We start from the raw sequence: 23,256 nt of genomic DNA on the forward strand, positions 1-23,256 counted from the left end.
TCATTTTTGTCAATACAACACTTTTGCTCCATATATTTTTTTGTTGTTGATTTTCATCCTCTTTCTTTACAGGCTGGGAAGTGATGATACCCATTTTGAGGTCGGCATGGCCAATGATGGATGTGAAGTGCATCGTTTTGATCCTACTGTTAAATCAGCTCATGTTCTGGAGAGTGAGCGTTTTTGGTATCACCGCTTGTCCATCGACTGGCGGGACTCCCATCCAGCTGTTGCTGCCCGAAAACCATATAGCAAGACCAGAAAACTGAGAACCATTTTGAATGAATTTGGGCATCACAAGGTCAGATTTCTCATTTGATTTCATAGTTAAAGTGAACAAAGTCATAAGCTTTTTTTTTTTTAATGCAAACCAAGGATTGGATAGTTGAAGGTCCAGTTTTAACCTTACTGATTACTTATCATTATTTATAGAGTCAGCTCTGTAGATATAACGTTTTGGCAAGGATAGAGATTTTAAATTGATTTCAAGATTTTAGTTGCTGAGTAGTGCTAAGGTTTTGACCAAGACTGGGCAAGGAGAATAAGAAACTTACTCTGGTGTGGGCTCAAGAGTACCATTTCCATTTGGGAATTGATTTTAAATTTCCAGACAGAGCAAACTACTTATGTCAGCTTCAAATACAAAAAGTAATCAGAACCAGGTTTGTGTTTGATAAGAGATCGCTCGTGTATCATGTTTCTCACTGTTGTAACAATGATTTTGAGTCTCCAGCCTCTTAAAGGTCAGAAAATACATGTAGCTTTGATTAAAATGTACTTTGTAAAATTGAATGGACATTATATGTATTGCAACTGATATAATTATGTCAAAAGACGTCAAATCTCTACAAATATTTTATTGTGAATGGATAGCAAAAGGAAACTCAATCTTTGAACTGCATTTTTTGAAAGCAGTTTTTAGATGTGACTAATTGCATTCTGTAGGTAGATACTAGAGAAATTCTCCTGAGTGTACTTGTCTTGCCTTTGATTACCAGCTCTTCTTGGGCTTGGCCTATCTTGGCCTATTATTCCCAGCCAGAGATGGCATGTAATTTAGGACATGCCAGAATGGGTGTTCCTGAGATACAGTGTACATGGAACTCAATTTTAAATCTGAGTTGGCTGCTTGATCTTTAATAAAAAGACTTTTCCTCTGCATTGTTCTTTTTGCTCCCCTCCCCCTCCTCCCCTTCCTCCTCCTCTTCTTCTTCCTCTTAAAAAAAAAAATCCAAAAACAGAAAACAAAAACTTCCTTTAATTGGACAACAGGAACTTCTTCGAGAACAACTTCAAAGAATTTGGTGTTCTTATAACATGTGTTTTGAGTTTTGTATTTGTGTTTTGATTTGTATTTGTATTTTGATTTGCCATTGAGAGTAACTAGCATTTAATAGTTAGGAGCCTTAATGAAACACGTATAGGGGTTTTTGCGTAAAATCTTTGAACAGAACCCAAAGAAGTGAGAGCATTTTTCAGAATATTATTTTGTTTTTGCTGCATGTTACCTTCATAGACATGTTTTTTGCAGCCGAAAATTACAGGCTTGACCCTTTTAGCATGTCAACTCTAGGTTATTCAAAGAGCTAACTACTGATTCTTTGTGTTCATTTAGGAGTCTTGCTGCTCCCCCTTAATGCTCTTTACATCCTGGCCCTCCACCCCCATTCTTCAAAGAAAAGACTGAGTAGAGAAAAGAGGTGAAACACAAAGCCATTTTGCTTTCTTTGGATAATATTTTAGCCAAAGGTTTGGAAAATGTGAGGATAAAATTGACTTCGAAAAATGATCTGTGGATATAATTTACCTGTGCCACATTTCATATGAAAAACGTGTTTTTGGATAACCAGGTAGGCACCTGAATTGTGCTTGTTTAATTAACTCCATGGGAGCTGCAGTGGGCAAACCTTTATGCTGTAGCTGAAGCATGATGCCTTTTACAGCACTGCTCCTGAGACAGCAGAAATATTTACAGTGATACTTAAAAAGGATCAATGTTTTAAAGGATTTTTTATATTCTTAGGGCTATTATTTTATTGAAAACACTAATAATGACACTTAAAATGATTAAGATGGTAATTTTATGTTATGTGTTTTTTACCATAATAAAAAAAATGGAGGAAAAAACCCCATAAATAATGAAAGTGATCTGGCTCAGAATTGCCAGGTATGTATTTGTCGCTTAAAAAAGAGTCCCTTGCTGAAAATTGAAAAGATACTGGTATTCTTTCATAGAGATTTTTTGCGTGAATGCTTTAAAACAAAAACAACAAAACCTAAAGCCATTGGTGAGTGATTGCTTCCATTAGGAACATGCTTCTAGCTAGAAGCTACGTGGTGCCAGATAAAAGGAAACCTCATTTCTGGCCTGCAGCAGGCAAGGTCTGTTTTCATTTCTCTGCATGTGTACAGACCCTGGTAAATACGATGTAGCTCTGGCAGGGAAAACAAATAGGAAAAAACGCACTAAAAAATGTCAGTGTGTTTGCCTTGCCTCCTTCGCTTATTCTTCCTGCAAGTGACCATAGAGACCAAAGGGGTTTTGTTGTTTTGTTTTCACTTCATGACTTTAAAATATCACATATAGTTTTGCGATGTTTTCCATTTTAAGGAGTTATTTTTCTTCTTCCCTTTAGCCATATGTACATTCCAGCAACTCAGGCAAAGGTGTAGGCAAAAATGAAAGGCAGAATTTTGAGATGGTGACAGTAAAATGCATGTGGCTTTCATACTGCTTTTAAAACTCTTGGGTAATTTCAACTTCAAACCGTAAATCAGAAAACCTTTCTAAAGCATCAAGTGAGAGCAGCTGTATCAGCAAAAGTGTGTGCACGAGAAGCCCAGTCTGTCAGGGAATAATATCACCTGGATCCAGCATTATTTGGAATGATTAACTGTCTTCTCTTGGCTGAAGTGCTTGTTGCTGTAACTATGCATAAGAATTTTTCCGGAACATGACTAGAAATATCGAATCTGAGATTTCTGCTCATATTAATCATAATGGGTGCTTTCTTCTGAAGACTTTATTACACAGAGTATCCTAAATGATCCAGGCTGGTTAATGAGAATTATTATTTTCAGTCATAACCATGCTGAAGATAATATGAATAATAGGGCTGCATTAGAGCTTACCTCTGTAAGCTCATTTCTCTAGGTTTGAGGCATGGGTGCTCTTGTTGGTTTTTGGCATTGGGCAAGTCATTTAACCTTTCTGGCGCTCAGTTTGACTGTCAGTAAAATGGGGATAATGATACCACCTAAATGGATTGTTTCTGAGAACTGAGTCAGAGAACACAGTGTGAAAGCCTTCAGCAGAGTGCCTGGCGTCCGTTTGTCATTTGATTGTAAATTCAAAGAATTTTTATTAACAATTTCAGTAAGTTTTTACTAAATTTTATAGAAATGTTTTATTTTTTCTCTTTGTTTCCAGGGAAAATATATCGGCAATTTCTTTGGAAATTGCTAACTGCACCTAATTCTAGTCAAGAGTTTTTAATGAAAGTTTTGTGTGAAATTGAAGGGAATTGGTCCTTCAGACTTGGTCATAGAAGAACTGTTCTTGTTTGCTGCCTCAGGACACTGAACAGCTTTGCTGGTGATTGTATAGAAAGTAAATCCTGTGCTGTATAGAAGTGAAATAAGCTGCTGAGAATTAATTCAGAGCAGATGTAGACCATGGGGTTGGGGCTGCTGGTTAGGTGATGCAGGTGCAGCTGACTTCTTGCTTGTTCAGCCATTGGGGCGCAGGTCCTCCCTCGCCCAGGACGTTGCCCCCGAGGCTGAGTGCCTGCTTGGACTCTTGAAAGAAATGCCAGTTTCTGCTTTTCTGGGCAGCCAGCCCGCTATTAATTGCAAAACATCTGTTGTATACTTGGTGCTGTGTTTAAGAGAATATGAGCTTTGAAATTAAACTACAAAAAGATTCCTTTTTCTTCTTGCTTATCGAGTTTGCAAATATAAACAATATATTGATACTGCCCTACGTTGAAATCCTTGTTGGGAATACTGTTCACACTTTGCTGTTGGAAATGGAAAATGATAGATTCTTTCAGGAAGAACATCAGACCATGTGTATAAGTTATGACACTTTTTCTTTCAGGAAATCTTCTTTGCCTTAAATTCTGTTTTGTCTGCTGTTAGCTCTGCCGTACCAGCTTTTTTTTTTTTTTTTGGAGAGGGGGGAATATGTTTTATATTAAATGATATTCTAGAGTCCTTTATTTTTATATTTTTTGGATATCGTTTCAGTTTATGTGTAGCCTGTAAGAGTGACATATTAAGTATAGGCCTGGATTGTATTTTTAAATCCAATCTGAGAGTCTGTCTTTAAACAGGTGTGTTTAATTCACTTACCTTTATTGTGATTACTGGCATATTGGACAAATTTCAATTCTTTTAAATTGGACTTTTTTTTAAAATTCGTCTTGGTTACCCTTAAATTTTAAATGTATATAATTAACTATAAAATTTTAAAACAACGTATCAAATTATTCAGTATTTCTATATTCCTCCTAAACACAACAAGGATCCTAGCAACTTAACTACTCATTGAATATGAGCCCCACATTGCTGTTATCTGGAGTTTTAGTTTACCTCTTTAACATTTTTATATTTTCTTTTGAAAAGATGTAAACATAAAAGTTGGAAGTTATGGGAGTAAGAATAATACAATGAACTCTCATATATTCATCACTGAGATTCATCAGTTGTTAATATTTTGCCACACTTGCCCTCTCTCATTTGTACAAATATTATATTTGCATTTGACTATTGTCTCTGCGGATTTTTAAAAAACTCAATGGAAAGGAATGGATGGATACTTCTATAATACATCTATCTATGTTTGTTAATTTAATCCATTTGTATTTATCGTGATTGCTGATATATTTGGATTAATTGCATCTTTGATATATCAGTTGGCATCACGATTAATGTTGAAACAATGAAAATATCCTTATTAAAGTCAGGGGAAAATAAGGATACCTGTCATTATCATTAAAAAAAACTGGATTAGAGCTCTTTAAAAAAAAATCTTATTTTGAGATAATTATAGATTTGCATGCAGTTGTAAGAAATCATACAGAGATTCCATGTACCTTTTCCCAACGGCAAACCTATAGTATGATATCACAGCCAGTATATTGACAGTGATACAGTTCAGATACAGGCCATTTCTAGTACCGTCAGGATCATGTTACCTTTTTATAGCCACACCTACCTTCCTTTTCCCCACCTCTTTCCCTAGCCCCTGATAACCACTTATCTGTTTTCCATTTCTATAATTTTGTCATTTCAAGAATGTTATGTAAACAAAATCGTACAGTGTATAATCACGGTTATTTAACACAGTTCCTAAGATAATAGTTAACACAATTAGAAAAGAGAAAGAATCTTAGGGGTAAAATTTAGGAAGAAGGAGCTAAAAATTGTTATTATTATATGCATATGTATTATTATTATTATTGGAGCACTCATTATTGGTAGATAATATGATTGCATACTGGAAAACTCAAGAGAATCTAATGAAAAACTATCAAACAATAAGAGAATTTAATGAACTGTTTGAGTGCAGTGTACAAAAATTAAAAACATACACTTTCATGAATAACCAGAATATATAAAGGCAGAGAAGACCCCATTTACAAAAGCAACAAAAAAAAGATAAAAATAAACTGAAGACATGTGCAAGATCTATAAGAAGGAAACTTTATTTAAGAATTTAAAATAACACTTGTACAAATTCAAAAGCATAGCATGTTCTTGGGTAGAAGGACTCATCATAATGATTTAATCTTTCTTATGTTAATCTATTCATTTAACATGATCCCAGTAAAATTGCCGGTAGAAGTTTTTTTTTTTCAGAACAATAAACACCTTTATTACACAAGCTAAGATAGGAGGGAAGAGGATTTATTTGACTTTCCAGGCCTTGATTTTCCTCAGATAGAACTCCAGCTCCTTTCCCTCTAGCACATAGCCGTCTACTCGGCCACACTGGTCTGGTCTTGAAGCGATGCATGTAAGAAGCTTGCCCTGCTGGAACTGCTCCTCTAGAAGACTGTTGATTTTGGCATTCTTTTTCCTTTCATCACATTTCTTCTGAATTTTTTTGATTGTTTTTTGTTTAATATCTCTTCCTCCTCAGGAGTCATCTTGGCCCCCTTCTTGCGGCCCAGGGGAAGTGCATAGTGGGACTTGTGCCATTGTCGGTATGGTGTGCTGTCAATGAGCATGATGCAGTTCTTCACCAGGGTCTTGGTACAGAACAGTCTGTGGTTGGATGCATTGTAGACAACATCAGTTATCCTTGTCTTGCACGTACAACACTCCGAGCCCCAGAAGAAGTTCCCCACATCCAGCCTCAAGGCCTGGTACTTCCTGTTGCATCCCCACCCACGGACTGTGTGTATGCAGCGGGGGTCAACCTTGGTGTCAGTGGGGTGTCCCAGCTCATACTTCTGCTTCTTGTGGTAGGGCTTTCTCTTGCCCCCAGTCTTGCGGCGCTTGTGCCAGTTGTCGCGAGAGATGCCAATCACTCGGTGCTGACTAGAAAGAGCTGTCTTTACTCTGTATATTCTGTGCCTCTTGTCACAGATTAATTGACCATGAGTGTTCAGCTTTATTTCTGGACTCTCTATCTTGTTCTGTTGATCTACATGTCTGTTTTTGTGCCAGTATCATACTGTTTTTTGTTTGTTTAAATATTTATTTATTTATTTATTTATTTTTGGCTGTGTTGGGTCTTCGTTTCTGTGTGAGGGCTTTCTCCAGCTGCGGCAAGCAGAGGCCACTCTTCATCACGGTGCGTGGGCCTCTCACCATCACGGCCTCTCTTGTTGCGGAGCACAGGCTCCAGACGTGCAGGCTCAGCAGTTGTGGCTCACGGACCCAGCTGCTCCACAGCATGTGGGATCCTCCCAGACCAGGGCTCGAACCTGTGTCACCTGCATTGCCAGGCAGACTCTCAACCACTGCGCCACCAGGGAAGCCCTATCATACTGTTTTGATTATGGTAACTTTGTAGTATAGTCTGAAGTCGGGGAGTGTGATTCTTCCAGCTCTGTTCTTTCTCAAGATTGTTTTGGCTATTTGGGGTCTTTTGTGTCTCCATATAAATTTAAAAATTTTATGTTTTATTTCTGTGAAAAATGCCATTGGTATTTTGATAGGAATTGCATAGAATCTGTAGATTGCCTTGGGTAGTATGGCCATTTTAACAATATTGATTCTTCCAATCCAAGAACACAGCATATTTTTCCATCTGTTTGTGTCTTATAGTTTTTGGAGTACAGGTCTTTTGCCTCTTTAGGTAGGTTTATTCTTAGCTATTTTATTCTTTTTACTACAGTGGTATTGTTTCCTTAATTTCTCTTTCTGATACTTCATTGTTAGTGTATAGAAATGCAACTGATTTTTGTATATTAATTTTATGTCCTGCAGCTTTACTGAATTCACTGATGAACTGTAATAGTTTTCTGGTGGTATCTTTAGGATTTTTTACATATAGTATCATGTAACCTGCAAACAGTGATAGTTTTACTTCTTCCTTTCCAATTTGGAAGGAATTCCACTCCTGGTTATATTGAAAAAAACCCCCACTAATTCAAAAAGATACATGTACCCCAATGTTCATAGCAGCATTATTTACAATTGCCAAGACGAGAAAGCAGTCTAAGTGTTCATCAACAGATGAATGGATAAAGAAGATATGTTATATATATTTATACACACACACACACACACACACACACACACACACACACACACACACACACACACACACTGGAATACTACTTAGCCATAAAAACGAATGAAATTTTGCCATTTGCAGCAACATGGCTGACCTTGGAGGGCATTATGCTAAGTGAAATAAATCAGACAGAGAAAGACAAATACTGTATGATATCACTTATACGTGGAAAATAAAAAATACAACAAACTAGAATATAGCAAAAATGAAACAGACTCATAGATACAGAGAACAAACTAGTGATTACCAGTGGGTGGGAGGGGTGATATAAGGGTAGGGGAGTAGGAGGTACAACTAGTGGGTGTAAGATAGGCTCAAGGATGTATTGTACAACATGGGGAATATAACAAATATTTTGTAATAATTGTAAATGGAAAGTAACTTTAAAAATTGTGTAAGGGGAGACTAGTTCAAGATGGCAGAGTAGAAGGATGTGCACTTACTCCCTCTTGCGAGAGCACTGGAATCACAACTAACTGCTGAACAATCATTGACAGGAAAACACTGGAACTCACCAAAAAAGATACCCCACATCCAAAGGCAAAGGAGAAGCCTCAATGAGATGGTAGGAGGGGTGCAATCACAATAAAATCAAATCCCATAACTTCTGGGTGGGTGACTCACAAACTGGAGAACAATTATACCACAGAAGTCCACCCACTGGAGTGAAGGTTCTGAGCCCCACGTCAGGCTTCCCAACCTGGGGGTCTGGCAACGGGAGGAGGAATTTCCAGAGAATCAGACTTTGAAGGCTACCGGAATTGATTGCAGGACCTTGACAGGTCTGGGGGAAACAGAGACTCCACTCTTGGAGGGCACATACAAAGTAGTGTGCGCATCAGGACCCAGGGGGAAGGAGCAGTGACCCCATAGAAGACTGTACCAGACCTACCTGCAAGTGTTGGAGGGTCTCCTGCAGAGGTGGGTGGTGGCTGTGGCTCACTGCGGGGACAAGGACACTGGCAGCAGACGTTCTGGGAAGTACTCCTTGGTGTGAGCCCTCCCAGAGTCCACCATTAGCCCCACCAAAGGGCCTGTAGGCTCCATTGCTGGTTTGCCTCAGGCCAAACAACCAACAGGGAGGGAACCCAGCCCCACCCATCAGCAGACAAGCGGATTAAAGTTTTTCTGAGCTCTGCCCACCAGAGCAACACCCAGCTCTACCCACCACCAGCCCCTCCCATCAGGAAGCTTGCACAAGCCTTTTTGATAGCCTCGTTCACCAGAGGGCAGACAGCAGAAGCAAGAAAAACTACAATCCTGCAGCCTGTGGAGCAAAAATCACATTCACAGAAAGACAGACAAAATGTAAAGGCAGAGGACTATGTACCAGAGGGAGGAACAAGATAAAACCCCAGAAAAACAACTAAATGAAGTGGAGATAGGCAACCTTCCAGAAAAACAATTCAGAATAATGATAGTAAAGGTGATCCAGGACCTCGGAAAAAGAATGGAGTCAAAGATCGAGCAGATGCAGGAAATGTTTAACAAATACCTAGAAGAATTAAAGAACAAACAAACAGAGCTGAACAATACAATAACTGAAATGAAAAATAGAAGGAATCAATAGCAGAATAACTGAGGCAGAAGAACAGATAAGTGACCTGGAAGACAGAATGGTGGAATTCACTGCAGCAGAACAGAATAAAGAAAAAGGAATGAAAAGAAATGAAGACAGCCTAAGAGACCTCTGGGACAACATTAAATGCACCAACATTCTCATTATAGGGGTCCCAGAAGGAGAAGAGAGAGAAAAAGGATCCGAGAAAATATTTGAAGAGATTATAGTCGAAAACTTCCCTAACATGGGAAAGGAAATAGCCACCCAAGTCCAGGAAGCACAGAGTCCAAGGCAGGATAAACCCAAAGAGAAACATGCCGAGACACATAGTAATCAAATGGAAAAAATCAAAGACAAAGAAAAATTATTAAAAGCAACAAGGGAATAATGACAAATAACATACCAGGGAACTCCCATAAGGTTAACAGCTGATTTCTCAGCAGAAACTCTGCAAGTCAGAAGGGAGTGGCATGATATATTTAAAGTGATGAAAGGGAAGAACCTACAAGCAAGATTACGCTACCAGGCAAGGACCTCATTCAGATTCGACAGAGAAATCAAAAGCTTTAGAGACAAGCAAAAGCTAAGAGAATTCAGCACCGCAAAAACATCTCTACAACAAATGCTAAAGGAACTTCTCTAAGTGGGAGGAAACACAAGAGAAGAAAAGGACCTACAAAAACAAACTCAAAATGATTAAGTAAATGGTAATAGGAACATACATATCGATAATTGCCTTAAATGTGAATGGATTAAATGCTCCAACCAGAAGACACAGTCTCGCTGAATGGATACAAAAACAAGATCCATATATATGCTGTCTACAAGAGACCCACTTCAGACCTAGGGACACATGCAGACTGAAAGTGAGGGGATGGAAAAAGATATTCCATGCAAATGGAGATCAAAAGAAAGCTGGAGTGGCAATACTCATATCAGATAAAATAGACTTTAAAATAAAGAATGTTACAAGAGACAAGGAACAACACTACATAATGATCACGGGATCAACCCAAGAAGAAGATATAACAATTATAAATATATATGCACCCAACATAGGAGCACCTCAGTATGTAAGGCAAATGCTAACAGCTATAAAAGAGGAAATCAACCGTAACACAATAATAGTGGGGGACTTTAACACCTCACTTACACCAATGGACAGATCATCCAAACAGAAAATTAATAAGGAAACACAGCTTTAAATGACACAATAGACCAGATAAATTTAATTGATATTTATAGGACATTCCTTCCAAAAACAGCAGATTACACTTTCTTCTCAAGTGCGCACGGAACATTCTCCAGGATAGATCACATCTTGGGTCACAGATCAAGACTTGGTACATTTAAGAAAATTGAAATCATATGAAGCATCTTTTCTGACCACAACACTATGAGATTAAAAATAAATTATAGGGAAAAAAACATAAAAAACACAAACACATGCAGGCTAAACAATACGTTAGTAAATAACCAGGAGATCGTTGAAGAAATCATAGAGGAAATCAAAAAATACCTAGAGACAAATGACAACAAAAGCATGACAATCCAAAACCCATGGGATGCAGCAAAAGCAGTTCTAAGAGGGACGTTTATAGCAATACAATCCTACTTCAAGAAACAAGAAAAATCTCAAATAAACAATCTAACCTTACACCCAAAGGAACTAGAGAAAGAAGAACAAACAAAGCCCAAAGTTAGTAGAAGGAGAGAAATCATAAAGATAGAGCAGAGGGTCTTCCCTGGTGGTACAGTGGTTAAGAATCCACCTGCCAATGCAGGGGACACAGGTTCAAGCCTTGGTCTGGGAAGATCCCACGTGATGCAGAGCAACTAAGCATGTGTGCCACAACTACTGAGCCTGCGCCCTAGAGCCCGTGAGCCACAACTACTGAGCCCGTGTGCTACAACTACTGAAGCCCGCATGCCTAGAGCCTGTGCTCTGCAACAAGAGAAGCCACTGCAATGGGAAGCCTGCGCACTGCAACGAAGAGTAACCCCCACTCACCACAACTAGAGAAAGCTCGCACGCAGCAACAAAGACTCAATGCAGCCAAAAATAAATAAATAAATTAAAAAACAAGATCAGAACATAAATAAATGAAAAAGAAACAGAAAACAATAGTAAAGATCAATAAAACTAAAAGCTGGTTCTTTGAGAAGATAAACAAAATTGATAAACCTTTAGCCAGACTCATCAAGAAAAAGAGGGAGAGAACTCAAATCAATAAAGTTAGAAATGAAAAAGGAGAAGTTACAATGGACACCGCAGAAATACAAAGCATCCTTAGAGACTACTATAAGCAACTCTATGCCAATAAAATGGACAACCTGGAAAAAATGGACAAATCCTTAGAAAAACGCAAGCTTCCGAGACTGAACCAGGAAGAAATAGAAAATATGAATAGAGCAATCACAAGTAATGAAATTGAAACTGTGATTAAAAATCTTCCAACAAACAAAAGTCCAGGACCAGATGGCTTCACACATGAATTCAATCAAACATTTAGAGAAGAAGTAAAACTGTCACTGTTTGCAGATGGCATGATACTATACATAGATAATCCTAAAGATGCTACCAGAAAACTATTAGAGCTAATCAAAGAATTTAGTAATGTTGCAGGATACAAAATTAATGCACAGAAATCTCTAACACCTATCCTTCTCAAACTCTTCCAGAAAATTGCAGAGGAAGGAACACTCCCAAACTCATTCTACAAGGCCACCATCAACTTGATACCAAAACCAGACAAAGATACTACAAATAAAGAAAATTACAGACCAACATCACTGATGAATATAGATGCTAAAATCCTCAACAGAATACTAGCAAACAGAATCCCACAACACATTAAAAGGATCTTACACCATGATCAAGTGGGATTTATCCCAGGGATGCAAGGATTCTTCAGTATATGCAAATCAATCAATATGATACACCATATTAACAAATTAAAGAATAACAACCATATGATCATCTCAGTAGATGCAGAAAAAGCTTTTTTTTTTTTTTTTTTTTTTTTTGCGGTATGCGGGCCTCTCACTGCTGTGGCCTCCCCCGCTGCGGAGCACAGGCTCCGGACGCGTAGGCTCCGGACGCGCAGGCTCAGCGGCCATGGCCCACGGGCCCAGCCGCTCCGCGGCATATGGGATCCTCCCAGACCAGGGCACGAACCCGTATCCCCTGCATCGGCAGGCGGACTCTCAACCACTTGCGCCACCAGGGAGGCCCCAGAAAAAGCTTTTGACAAAATTCAACACTGATTTATGATAAAAACTCTCCAGAAAGTAGGCATAGAGAGAACCTACCTCAACATAATAAAGGCTATATATGACAAACCCACAGCAAACATCATTCTCATTGGTGAAAACCTGAAATCATTTCCTCTAAGATCAGGAGCAAGACAAGGATGTCCAATCTCGTCACTATTATTCAACATAGTTTTGGAAGTCCTAGCCATGGCAATCAGAGAAGAAAAAGTAATAAAAGGAACACAAATTGGAAAAGAAGAAGTAAAACTGTCACTGTTTGCAGATGACATGATACTATACATAGATAATCCTCAAGATGCTACCAGAAAACTATTAGAGCTAATCAATGAATTTGGTAATGTTGCAGGATACAAAATTAATGCACAGAAATCTCTTGCATTCCTATACACTAACAACAAAATATCAAAAAGAGAAATTAAGGAAACAATCCCATTCACCATTGCAACAAAAAGAATAAAATACCTGGGAATAAACCTACCTAAGGAGGTAAAAGACCTGTGCTCAGAAAACTAAGACACTAATGAAAGAAATCAAAGATGACACAAACAGATGGAGAGATATACCATGTTCTTGGATTAGAAGAATCAATATTGTGAAAATGACTATACTGCCCAAAGCAATCTACAGATTCAATGCAATCCCTATCAAATTACCAATGGCTTTTTTTTTTATAGAACTAGAACAAAAAATCTTAAAATTTGTATGGAGACACAAATGACCCTGAATAGCCAAAGCAATCTTGATGGAAAAAAATGAAGCTGGAGGAATCAGACTCCCTGACTTCAGATTATACTGAAAACTCCAGTAATCAAGACAATATATTACTGACACAAAAATAGAAATATAGATCAATGGAACAGGATAGAAAGCCCAGAGATAAACCCATGCACCTATGGTCAACTAGTCTGTGACAAAGGAGGCAAGGATATACAATGGAGAAAAGACAGCCTCTTCAATAAGTGGTGCTGGGAAAACTGGACAGCTACATGTAAAAGAATGAAATTAGAACACTTCCTAACACCATACACAAAAATAAACTCAAAATGGATTTAAGACCTAAATGTAAGACTGGACACTATATAACTCTTAGAGGGAAACATAGGAAGAACACTCTTTGACATAAATCACAGCAAGATCTTTTTTGACCCACCTCCTAGAGTAATGGAAATAAAAACAAAAATAAACAAATGGGACCTAATGATACGTAAAACCTTTTGCACAGCAAAGGAAACTATAAACAAGATGAAAAGAGAACCCCCAGAATGGGAGAAAATATTTGCAAACAAATCAACGGACAAAGGATTAATCTACAAAATATATAAACAGCTCATGCAGCCCAATGTTAAGAAAACAAACAACCCAATCAAACAATGGGCAGAAGACCTAAATAGACATTTCTCCAAAGAAGACATACAGATGGCCAAGAAGCACATGAAAAACTGCTCAACATCACTAATTATTAGAGAAATGCAAATCAAAACTGCAATGAGGTATCACCTCACACCTGTTAGAATGGGCATCATCAGAAAATCTATGAACAGCAAATGCTGGAGAGGGTGTGGAGAAAAGGGAATCCACTTGTACTATTGGTGGGAATGTAAATTGATACAGCCACTATGAAGAACAGTATGGAGGTTCCCTAAAAAATTAAAAATAAAATTACCATATGACCCAGCAATCCCACTCCTGGGCATATACCCAGAGAAAACCATAATTCCAAAAGACACAGGTACCCCAATGTTCATCGCAGCACTGTTTACAATAGCCAGGTCATGGAAGCAACCTAAATGCCCATCAACAGATGAATGGATAAAGAAGATGTGGTGCATATATACAATGGAATATTACTCAGCCATAAAAAGGAATGAAATTGGATCATTTGTAGAGATGTGGATGGACCTAGAGACTGTCATACAGAATTAAGTAAGTCAGAAACAGAAAAACAAATATCGTATATTAACACATATATGTGGAATCTAGAAAAATGGTACAGATGAACCAGTTTGCAAGGCAGAAATAGAGACACAGATGTAGAGAACAAATGTATGGACACCAAGGGGGGAATGGTGGTGGTGGTGGGATGAATTGGGGGATTGGGATTTACATATATACACTAATATGTATAAAATAGATAACTAATAAGAACTTGCTGTATAAAAAATAAATAAAAATTTTTAAAATTATGTAAAAAATCCTGAAGTAAGGATGTCATAAAAGAAGGAATGATTAATTTGATCACATATAAATATAAAATTTCTGCACGGTAAAAATACCAAAAGCAAAATTAAAAGGCAAATAACAAACTGAAAAGTATTTACAACTCATTTGGGCCTCCCTGGTGGCGCAGTGGTTGAGGGTCCGCCTGCCGGTGCAGGGGATACGGGTTCGTGCCCCGATCTGGGAGGATCCCATATGCCGCGGAGCGGCTGGGCCCGTGAGCCGTGGCCGCTGGGCCTGCGCGTCCGGAGCCTGTGCTCCGCAACGGGAGAGGCCACAACAGTGAGAGGCCCGCATACCGCAAAAAAAAAGGAAAAAAAAAAAAAAAAAAAAAAAAGTATTTACAACTCATTTCATAAGCAGAGAGCTAATTTCACTGGTATGTAAGAGCTTTAACAAATCAATAAGGAAAAGATTAGCAACTTAATAGAAAATTTGATAAAGACTGAAAAAGTAGTTCACATAAAAGGAAATACAAATGGCTCATGAAAAAGTATTTAAACTTGCTCATAGTATGAGAAATGGAAATGAAACTACCCTTAGATACAATATTCTCAGGAATCAGATTATCAAAGATAAAGAGTGGCATGAACATAAATTGGTACAGTCTTTATGCCAGGCCGTTTGGCAATATCTGTTACATTGCAGATGCAAATACCTTTTGATCCATCAATTCTACTTCTATGAATTAGCTGTATAATCATACTCCCATATATGTGAACTGATATATGAACAAGGTTATTATTATTATTTTTTGCCTCATTGTTTGTAATAGCAAAGGATAGGAAATAATCTACATGTTTACCATTGTGGAAGTGTTTAAGCAAATTATTTGACTTGTATTCAGAATAAAGAGCTGTACAACCAAAAATGAGACAAAAAAACTCAACTAAAAAATAGGCAAAAGATTTGAACAAACATTTCACCAAAGAAGATATTACAGATGGCAAAGCACACATGAAAGAAAAGATACTCAATTTTGTTAATCAATAGGGAAATGAAAATTAAGGCCACAATGCAGTACCACTTTACAAACACCAAGATGGCTAAAATTACAAAGATTGATGATACTAAGTGATGATAAGGATGTGAAGTAACTGGAACCGTCAAACATTTCTGGTGGGAAGGCAACTTCTTTGGAAACGAGTTTGGCAATTTCTTACTACGTTCTTACATTTACCAATTGACCCTGCAAACCCACTCCTAGGTATTTACCCAAGAATGTTGAAAACATATGTCCACACAAAGACTTGTACTTGAATGTTCATAACAGCTTTATTCATTGTCACCCCAACTGGAAACAACCCCATTGTCCATCAACAGGTGAATGGTTAAGGAAGTTATGGTTTCAATATACCATATACCATTCCATCCATCTATGATGGAATAGCACTCAGCGGTAAAAAGGAGCAAGTATAGTGATACATCAACATGAACAAATCTCACAGACTTCATATTGAATGAGGGAAGTCAGACACAAAAGATTACATATTGTATGATTCTCTTTAGTGAAGAAGAAAAACTATCCTATAGTGATTGAAATCAGACCAGTGGTTGCCTGAAGCATGTGGTGGTGGAATGGAGGAGATTTACTAAAACGGTCACAAGGGAATGTTCTGGGGTGTTGGTGGTTACATGGGTGTATACGTATGTCAAAAGTCATCAACCTGTATACTTAAAATATATGAATTTTGTTGTATATAAATTATATCTCAATAAAGACAAATTACAGAAGAATGTATGTAGATTTTTGTCATTCATATACTTGTTTTTATACATATAGGATCTCTCTGAAAATACATACAAGAAACTGGTGATACTAGTTGACTCCAGGGAGAAGAACTGAACGGATGAGGAAGGGACTCTACTTTCTATATCTTTTAATTTTACACCTTGTGAATATTTGAAAAATTAAAATATTTTCAATGCTTCTCCTCCAATTTCCTTTATTCTCTACTTCTGGTGTTCCCTTTAGATGTCTTTTGGAACCTCTCAGTCTTGAGAGGTTCCTCCTTGTCTCTCAGCTGCTTTTTCATATTTTAAAATCTCAGTCACTGGCCTACTTTTGGGTGAATTCTTCCATGCTGGCTTCCAATTCTTTAATTTTCTTTTTAACTATATCCAGTCTAGAGTTCATACCCTTTGTTGATATTTTTAAGAATTACAATTATTGTATTTTTCACTTCTGAGATTTTTAATTGGTGTTTTGCCTGTCCGTCCATTCTTTTTTAGTTCTGCATGTTTTTATTTCAAAATGTATTACCACTACTTCCATCTTTGTGAAAGTAAATATTATTCTTACTGATTTCTCTGAGTGCCCTAAACACACTTGTTTTAAACTTTTGTCAGACTGTTCAACAAAATTAATTTAATCTTGGAATGAAGTAATGTTCCAGTTATTGGCTTTGGTTGGCTGTTTCTCATCATTTGATTTCTGTGTGTATTTTCGAGTTTCATTTGTTAGTTCATTTTCAGTGGAAGGTTTTTGGTTTGGTTTTGCTTTTTTCTTTCCTTTTTGGTTCCACCCTTCTCTGTCTAGTGATTTTATAATAGCCTTCAGGCCCGGTCTTATGTAAGCATTTGGGGACTCCTGCTTCTTCCAGTGATACTGGGAATATTCAGTTACTGAACCATCTGGGGTCTGGCTTATTTGCTATCTGCAGGGGTGAGTCTCTCTTCTCTCACCTCCCCAGGCCAATGACTGTTTTTAAGCCATAGCCCCATCAGTGGTTGTCAGCCGTTTATTTTGAGCTCCTTTCTGGATCCAGGGTACTCCATTCCAGACCTTGGTGTTAATCAATGAATGTGGCTCAGCTGCTCTCTCATGAGAGCACTTTTAGTTCCTGTTCTCTGCAGGAGATGCACCCCCAGGACCACTGCTATACCTGCTTTATGTCAGGAACCCAGCATGCCCTGGCTTCAGTCTTGCTCACTGCTCTATGTTCTGGTCCATGGAGATGTCCATCTTGTTTTTGAGCCCCGCTTTGATCTTTTCGTCCCCTCCCTCATCATTCTCTTTTTCAACTTTGTGTTTGGTAACACGGGGAGGATGTGCATCTTGCCTTCATACTTTTCTTTAAATTGATTCACCTTTCTTCCTTAGAATTATTTGCAGAAATAATATCCATGGACTCATGAGTCACCTGTCCTGGCTGTTTTCCAATATACATTAAAAATACCTTACGTGAGGGCTCCCCTGGTGGCGCAGTGGTTGAGAGTCTGCCTGCCGATGCAGGGGACACGGGTTCGTGCCCCGGTCCGGGAAGATCCCACATGCCGCAGAGCGGCTGGGCCCATGAGCCATGGCCGCTGGGCCTGCACATCTGGAGCCTGTGCTCCGCAACAGGAGAGGCCACAGCAGTGAGAGGCCCACGTACTGCAAAAAAAAAAAAAAAAAGAATAAAGGTTCTTTAAAAGGGACTTCCCTGGTGGCGCAGTGGTTGAGAGTCTGCCTGCCGATGCAGGGGACACGGGTTCGTGCCCCGGTCCGGGAAGATCCCACATGCCGCAGAGCGGCTGGACCCGTGAGCCATGGCCATTGAGCCTGCGCGTCCGGAGCCTGTGCTCCGCAACAGGAGATGCCACAACAGTGAGACGCCCACATACCGCAAAAAAAAAAAAAAAAAAAAAAATACCTTACGTGAAAATTTTTGAAATCCTTATTTATCTTGCCCTAAATCATATTCTATACCAATATTTCTCATATTTGCTGTGTATGTGAACCACCTGGGGAATCTAATGAAAATGTAGATGTTGATTTAGGAGGTTCAGCGTGGGGCCCGAGACTCTGCATTTCTAGCAAGCTCCCAGGCAATGCTGATGCTGCTGGTTGGGGACCATACAATGACTAGCAAGGTGTGTACCACAGTCTGAGAAGCATAGGAGCAGAGGATATTAATAGTAATTGTCAGTGCTGGGACCTGAACTTAAGTGGTGTCACCCCAGAGGCCCAGCACTGGGCCACTTTGTGTTCTCCTGATGTCCTCCGCCTCTAGCCTGAGTCCTTACCAAAAGTGGAGTGAGGCACAGATGCTGGGCTGTGCTTCAGGTCATTTTTCTATTCATGTGCCAGCCTGTTGCACCAGCTTTGTTTACTAGACTTGCTGTTTTTCTGGGACATTTTTTTTCTCAGGAGGAAAATTCCTTTATAAAAATGTCTCCTGGTCATCTGCCACACCAGTGCAAGGCCCAGACATGCCTGAGTCCTGGATGACTAATGGCTTTACCCTGTAGCTGGACCTCTGCTTTTCAGATGTGTACTTCCAACTAAACTGTGTGTGCCTCAAGACCAGAGACTCTTTATTGTATGGAGTCACATCCTGACTACCCAATGAGGAGCTCAGGAGATATATGCTTATCCACCTGACTTTGTCCCTGGTACCTTTCTAAATAAAACGTGCAAAGTTTGAATACTTCACCTTTTCCTACAACCTACCGTGGAATTAATCAGCAGCAGCATGAGCATCCAGAGACCTTAGTCACTGATATTTCAGAAGAACATTTGGGTAGAAAACTGCATGGAAACAAGATATGCTGTGATAAAGGTAGAAATCCAGGTGATTCTTTTAGGGCCCAGTGGAATCTTCTATTTAGACTTGTTTATATTCCTTTTTCAAAGAGAGGTATGTATCTTTCTGTGTATTTGAAGGCAACTTCATCTCGCAGAATTGCTACTTAATCATGATGGTGCTGTGTTTCTGTGAAATAAGCCCGTGGCAATTTAAGAGTCATGAGTCATTCATGGTACTGAATTGCTATTTGAAATGCAGAGACATCTTTCTGTCTCCATCAATCTGCAGTGGACCCTAAGGACAAGCCATCTTGAGAACATGAGTCAAGCACTTGTGCACTCAATATTTAGGAAATGAGTTTTGGCTTTTTTTTTACCCTATTCACTCATCAGTAATGGTGAGATTTGCTGTGAAACAAAAAGTCTTGGCTCTTCTTAATAATTTTCAAACCGTTCAGTGCCTCTGCATTGAGCTACAGTTTTTGTTTCCTTAGATGTGTCTTCCCCTTGGTTTTCCATGGCCAAAAGCCATGACGGGAAAGGTTGTGTGTGAACAGTGCTCTGGAATCCAGAGACCAGCCCCCACCTGTACAACCAAGGGCTTCTCGGATTTCAGTGTTAGAATTCAGAACACCAGAAAACAAACCAAAAACAACAGCAACAGGCCACCGTCAAAGCATCCAGTCTTCTAGGGAGATTGATTCAAATGTCAAGCCCAGGACCAACCTCAGAGATTCTGATTTAACTAGTCTGGCATGGAGCTCAGGAACCTGCATGTTTAACCAACCCCACCCCACTCTGCCCCTGGTGATATGAACATCACCCTTTGAGGAGCCTCCCTGTGTAGAGAGGACTTCAGTGGCTCAGCCTTCCGTTTGCAAATCCCTCATCCCCTGCTGTGCATAAGGCCCTTTAAACAGGAATGGAATCCCAAGCCTGGCTGTCAGCTTCTGCAGCCTCACTCCCTGGCTCCTCACCAAGTCTCTGTGTCCTCTGTGCCTCAGTGTTCCCTACTAAAAGGTGAGCGATATGGATCCCTGCCATTTGAGAAGGTTGTACAGGCAAATAAACTCATGTTGGTGACAGTGATCAGTGAAGAGTATTCATGGAACCAGAATTGGAACTTTATTTTATAGAGTACTGTGACTGACTCTCACTCCTTTGAGATTTTCAAGGGGGTCCAGTCTTATTACCAAAGAGGAAGATTTCACAAATGGAGGAAATTAGGCTCCAGGAAGCTGACATTTGTTTTTCTTCGTCGCTGTGTACCAGGGCTGGGTATATGTGTCTGAGAATCTTCCTTTTTGACAAACTTTGGGGAATGAGAGCCAAGTGAATCCTGAGGGAGCAGAGGGGGGCTCTAAGCTCCAGGTGCCTCTAAAGGTTTCCTTTTTTTGTGACTTTCTTTCCTAAAGGAGACGGTGGGCCGATAGAGGGACGCTATGTTCAGTGCTACACAGCTCAGATTCACTGGGTCAGGCAGCTCTGCAAGTTCCTTTATGTGTGTTAAAAAACGCTTAATGCCTTTTGACATTAAGAGCCCCAAGAACTTGCTATCATATTAGCGAATCCTCTGAGGGAGAGATTCCTGAACAAATCTGTGAGGTCACGCCTAGGCCGGCTGTTTCTGCCTCGGGAGCTCAGCCATGCCAGCCTCTGGGGTGCCCAAGCATAATAAACCGCCCACAGAGCAGGCTCCAAGTGCATGGAGGAAGGTGGTCGCAGTTTCACTTGGAGGTAAAACCTGATTTATTTTTCAGCCATGAAAATATTAGAAAAGGAAGATGTCATTTGCCACATTTTAGTTAAAAATATAAGGACCTTTTAAAAAACACAAATTTCCTAGCATGGAGTGGCATTCAACAGTTTTGCAATTAAAATGATAATGAAACATTTCTCATAAGAACTTCTCTTTAAAATCAGTGCGATGGGTTCACAGCACACCATTAGAAGGAATTATGTAAAGCAGCCTCTCTGTTCCAAGTTTTAAGATCTAATTTATTCCAGATTCTGCGGGAAAAAACCGTTCATGTGACAAGCCTGCTAACAGATGTCAATTTAGTTTTATAGCACATGCCTGCACTTCAGAGTCAGAAAGTGGAGATTATTCTTTTCGCCTGCTGTTTATTACACGACACAGCTTCATAACACTACGCCCTGGAGGACAGCTGATTAATAACCTATGGGCAAGCAACTTATCACTCGCTTTCGTCTTCTGCAGTGTTGAGTGTAAGCTTTATTTCACATTGCCCTTTCGGATTAAGAGAGGTGCTGGAAAAAGCAAAGGTGACAGAAAATGGATTTTTTCTGTTTTAATGTCATGTAGGTCAGAGGACAGATTATACTGTAGTGAAGAGAAATAAGAGAAAAAATAGGAATTATTCAACCAGATAGAACTGAATCTATATAAAAAACGTTTTTGTAGTGTTGGTTGGTAAAACAAAGTAATTCTGTATGAAAGATATTATGTCAAACCAACCGTAACAAGAACTCTCCACTTCTTCACATTCACAGGGCCCATTTCTCAGTGTTCACATGGTATAGTAATTATTGGTTTATATGTTACATTTCTGTTCACATTCCCATCTGTCCAGTCCATCCTTCCATTTATCCATCCCTCCATCCATCTATCCATCTAATAAATATTTATTAAGCATCTTCTATATGCAAGGACCTGTGCTTAAATAATAAAGATGTAGGGGCAAACAAGTCTCTTTTTAATTGAAAAATTTTTTAATTGTGGTAAAATACACATAACAGAAAATTTACTATCTTAACTATTTTTAAGTGTGGTTCAGTAATGCTATGTATGTTCACGTTGTTGGGAGTCTCTAGAACATTTTCATCCTGCAAAACTGAAACTCTGTACTCATTAAACACCAATTCCCCTCTTCCCCCAGCCCTTGGCAGCCACCATTCTACTTTCTGTTTCAATGAATTTGACTATGCTAGGTGCCTCATATAAATAGAATCATACACTATTTGTCTTTTTGTGACTTATTTCACTTAGCATAATGTCCTCAAGGTTCATCCATGTTGTAGCATGTGACAGGATGTCCTTTCTTTTGAAAGCTGAATAATATTCCCATGTACGTATATACCACAATTTTGTTTATCCATTTATCTGTCAGTGGACAGTTGGGTTGCTTCCACCTCTTGCCTCTTGCGAGTAATGCTCACAAAGGGTGTGCAAATATCTTTCAAAACCCTGCCTCTAGTTCTTTTGCATATATACCCAGAAATGGAATTGGTGGATCCTATGGTAATTCTATTTTAATTTTTTTGAGAAACTGCCATACAGTTTTTCATAGTGGCTGCACCACTTTACATTTCTACAAACAAGTGTCTTAAGATTTAACACATTTCTAAAAAGGCAGAAATGTGAATCTGTAATGAGTGCCACAGAGAAGTGCGATGTGCTATGGGGAGTGTTTAACAGAGAAATCCAATCTAATATGCCATTTATTTTTGTATTCCTGATGCCTAGTTGATAGTGGGGACTCTGTAAGTGTTCGGTGGGTGGGAGAGTAGGCCATGGAGACCCTTTTCCTTTGTTTCCTTCCTGCTATACAGCTGCCCTCTGCTCTGCAGGAATGGTAATGGAGGTCAGTGAGAGCATTTGTTAATAGATTACTAGCTTTTCCTTGGTTGCCTCTACGGCTCTTTGGCAAGATTATGGAAAACATTTTCCCAGTAATGTTCTTTTTCTTATTCTGTACCTCATCTAATATTTAGAGATGTTGAGATGTTTCCACCAGATATGTCCTTGCCTCTTCTTTGGGGGAGAAAAAAGAAAGCTGCCTGAGTATGTAAGATGACAGTGTAGTGATGTTAGGGAGTCGTGGGGTATTCAGGGAGAAAATGTTCTTTCTATTCTTAGAACACTGCCTCTATTCCCTAGAAAATTTTGTTCTATCAAGATAGCAAAAGGGCCTCTCGCTC

The 23,256-nt window shown here is 39.1% G+C and overlaps 1 protein-coding gene and 1 pseudogene across 1 annotated transcript in view; one reads left to right on the plus strand and one right to left on the minus strand.

Moving 5' to 3' along the window:
- The window catches only part of METTL24 (methyltransferase like 24), a 106,938-nt gene that overhangs the window by 52,857 nt on the left and 30,825 nt on the right, over positions 1-23,256 (plus strand). Inside the window, exon 4 of the mRNA XM_060115333.1 lies at positions 73-301. Within this exon, the coding sequence (XP_059971316.1) occupies positions 73-301 (229 nt within the window). The remainder of the gene's footprint in view (positions 1-72; positions 302-23,256) is intronic.
- On the minus strand, positions 5,893-21,835 carry LOC132500392 (small ribosomal subunit protein eS8-like; annotated as a pseudogene).

The sequence above is a fragment of the Mesoplodon densirostris genome, chromosome 12 (genome assembly GCF_025265405.1).
Source record: "Mesoplodon densirostris isolate mMesDen1 chromosome 12, mMesDen1 primary haplotype, whole genome shotgun sequence".
In the NCBI taxonomy this organism is placed as follows: domain Eukaryota; kingdom Metazoa; phylum Chordata; class Mammalia; order Artiodactyla; family Ziphiidae; genus Mesoplodon; species Mesoplodon densirostris.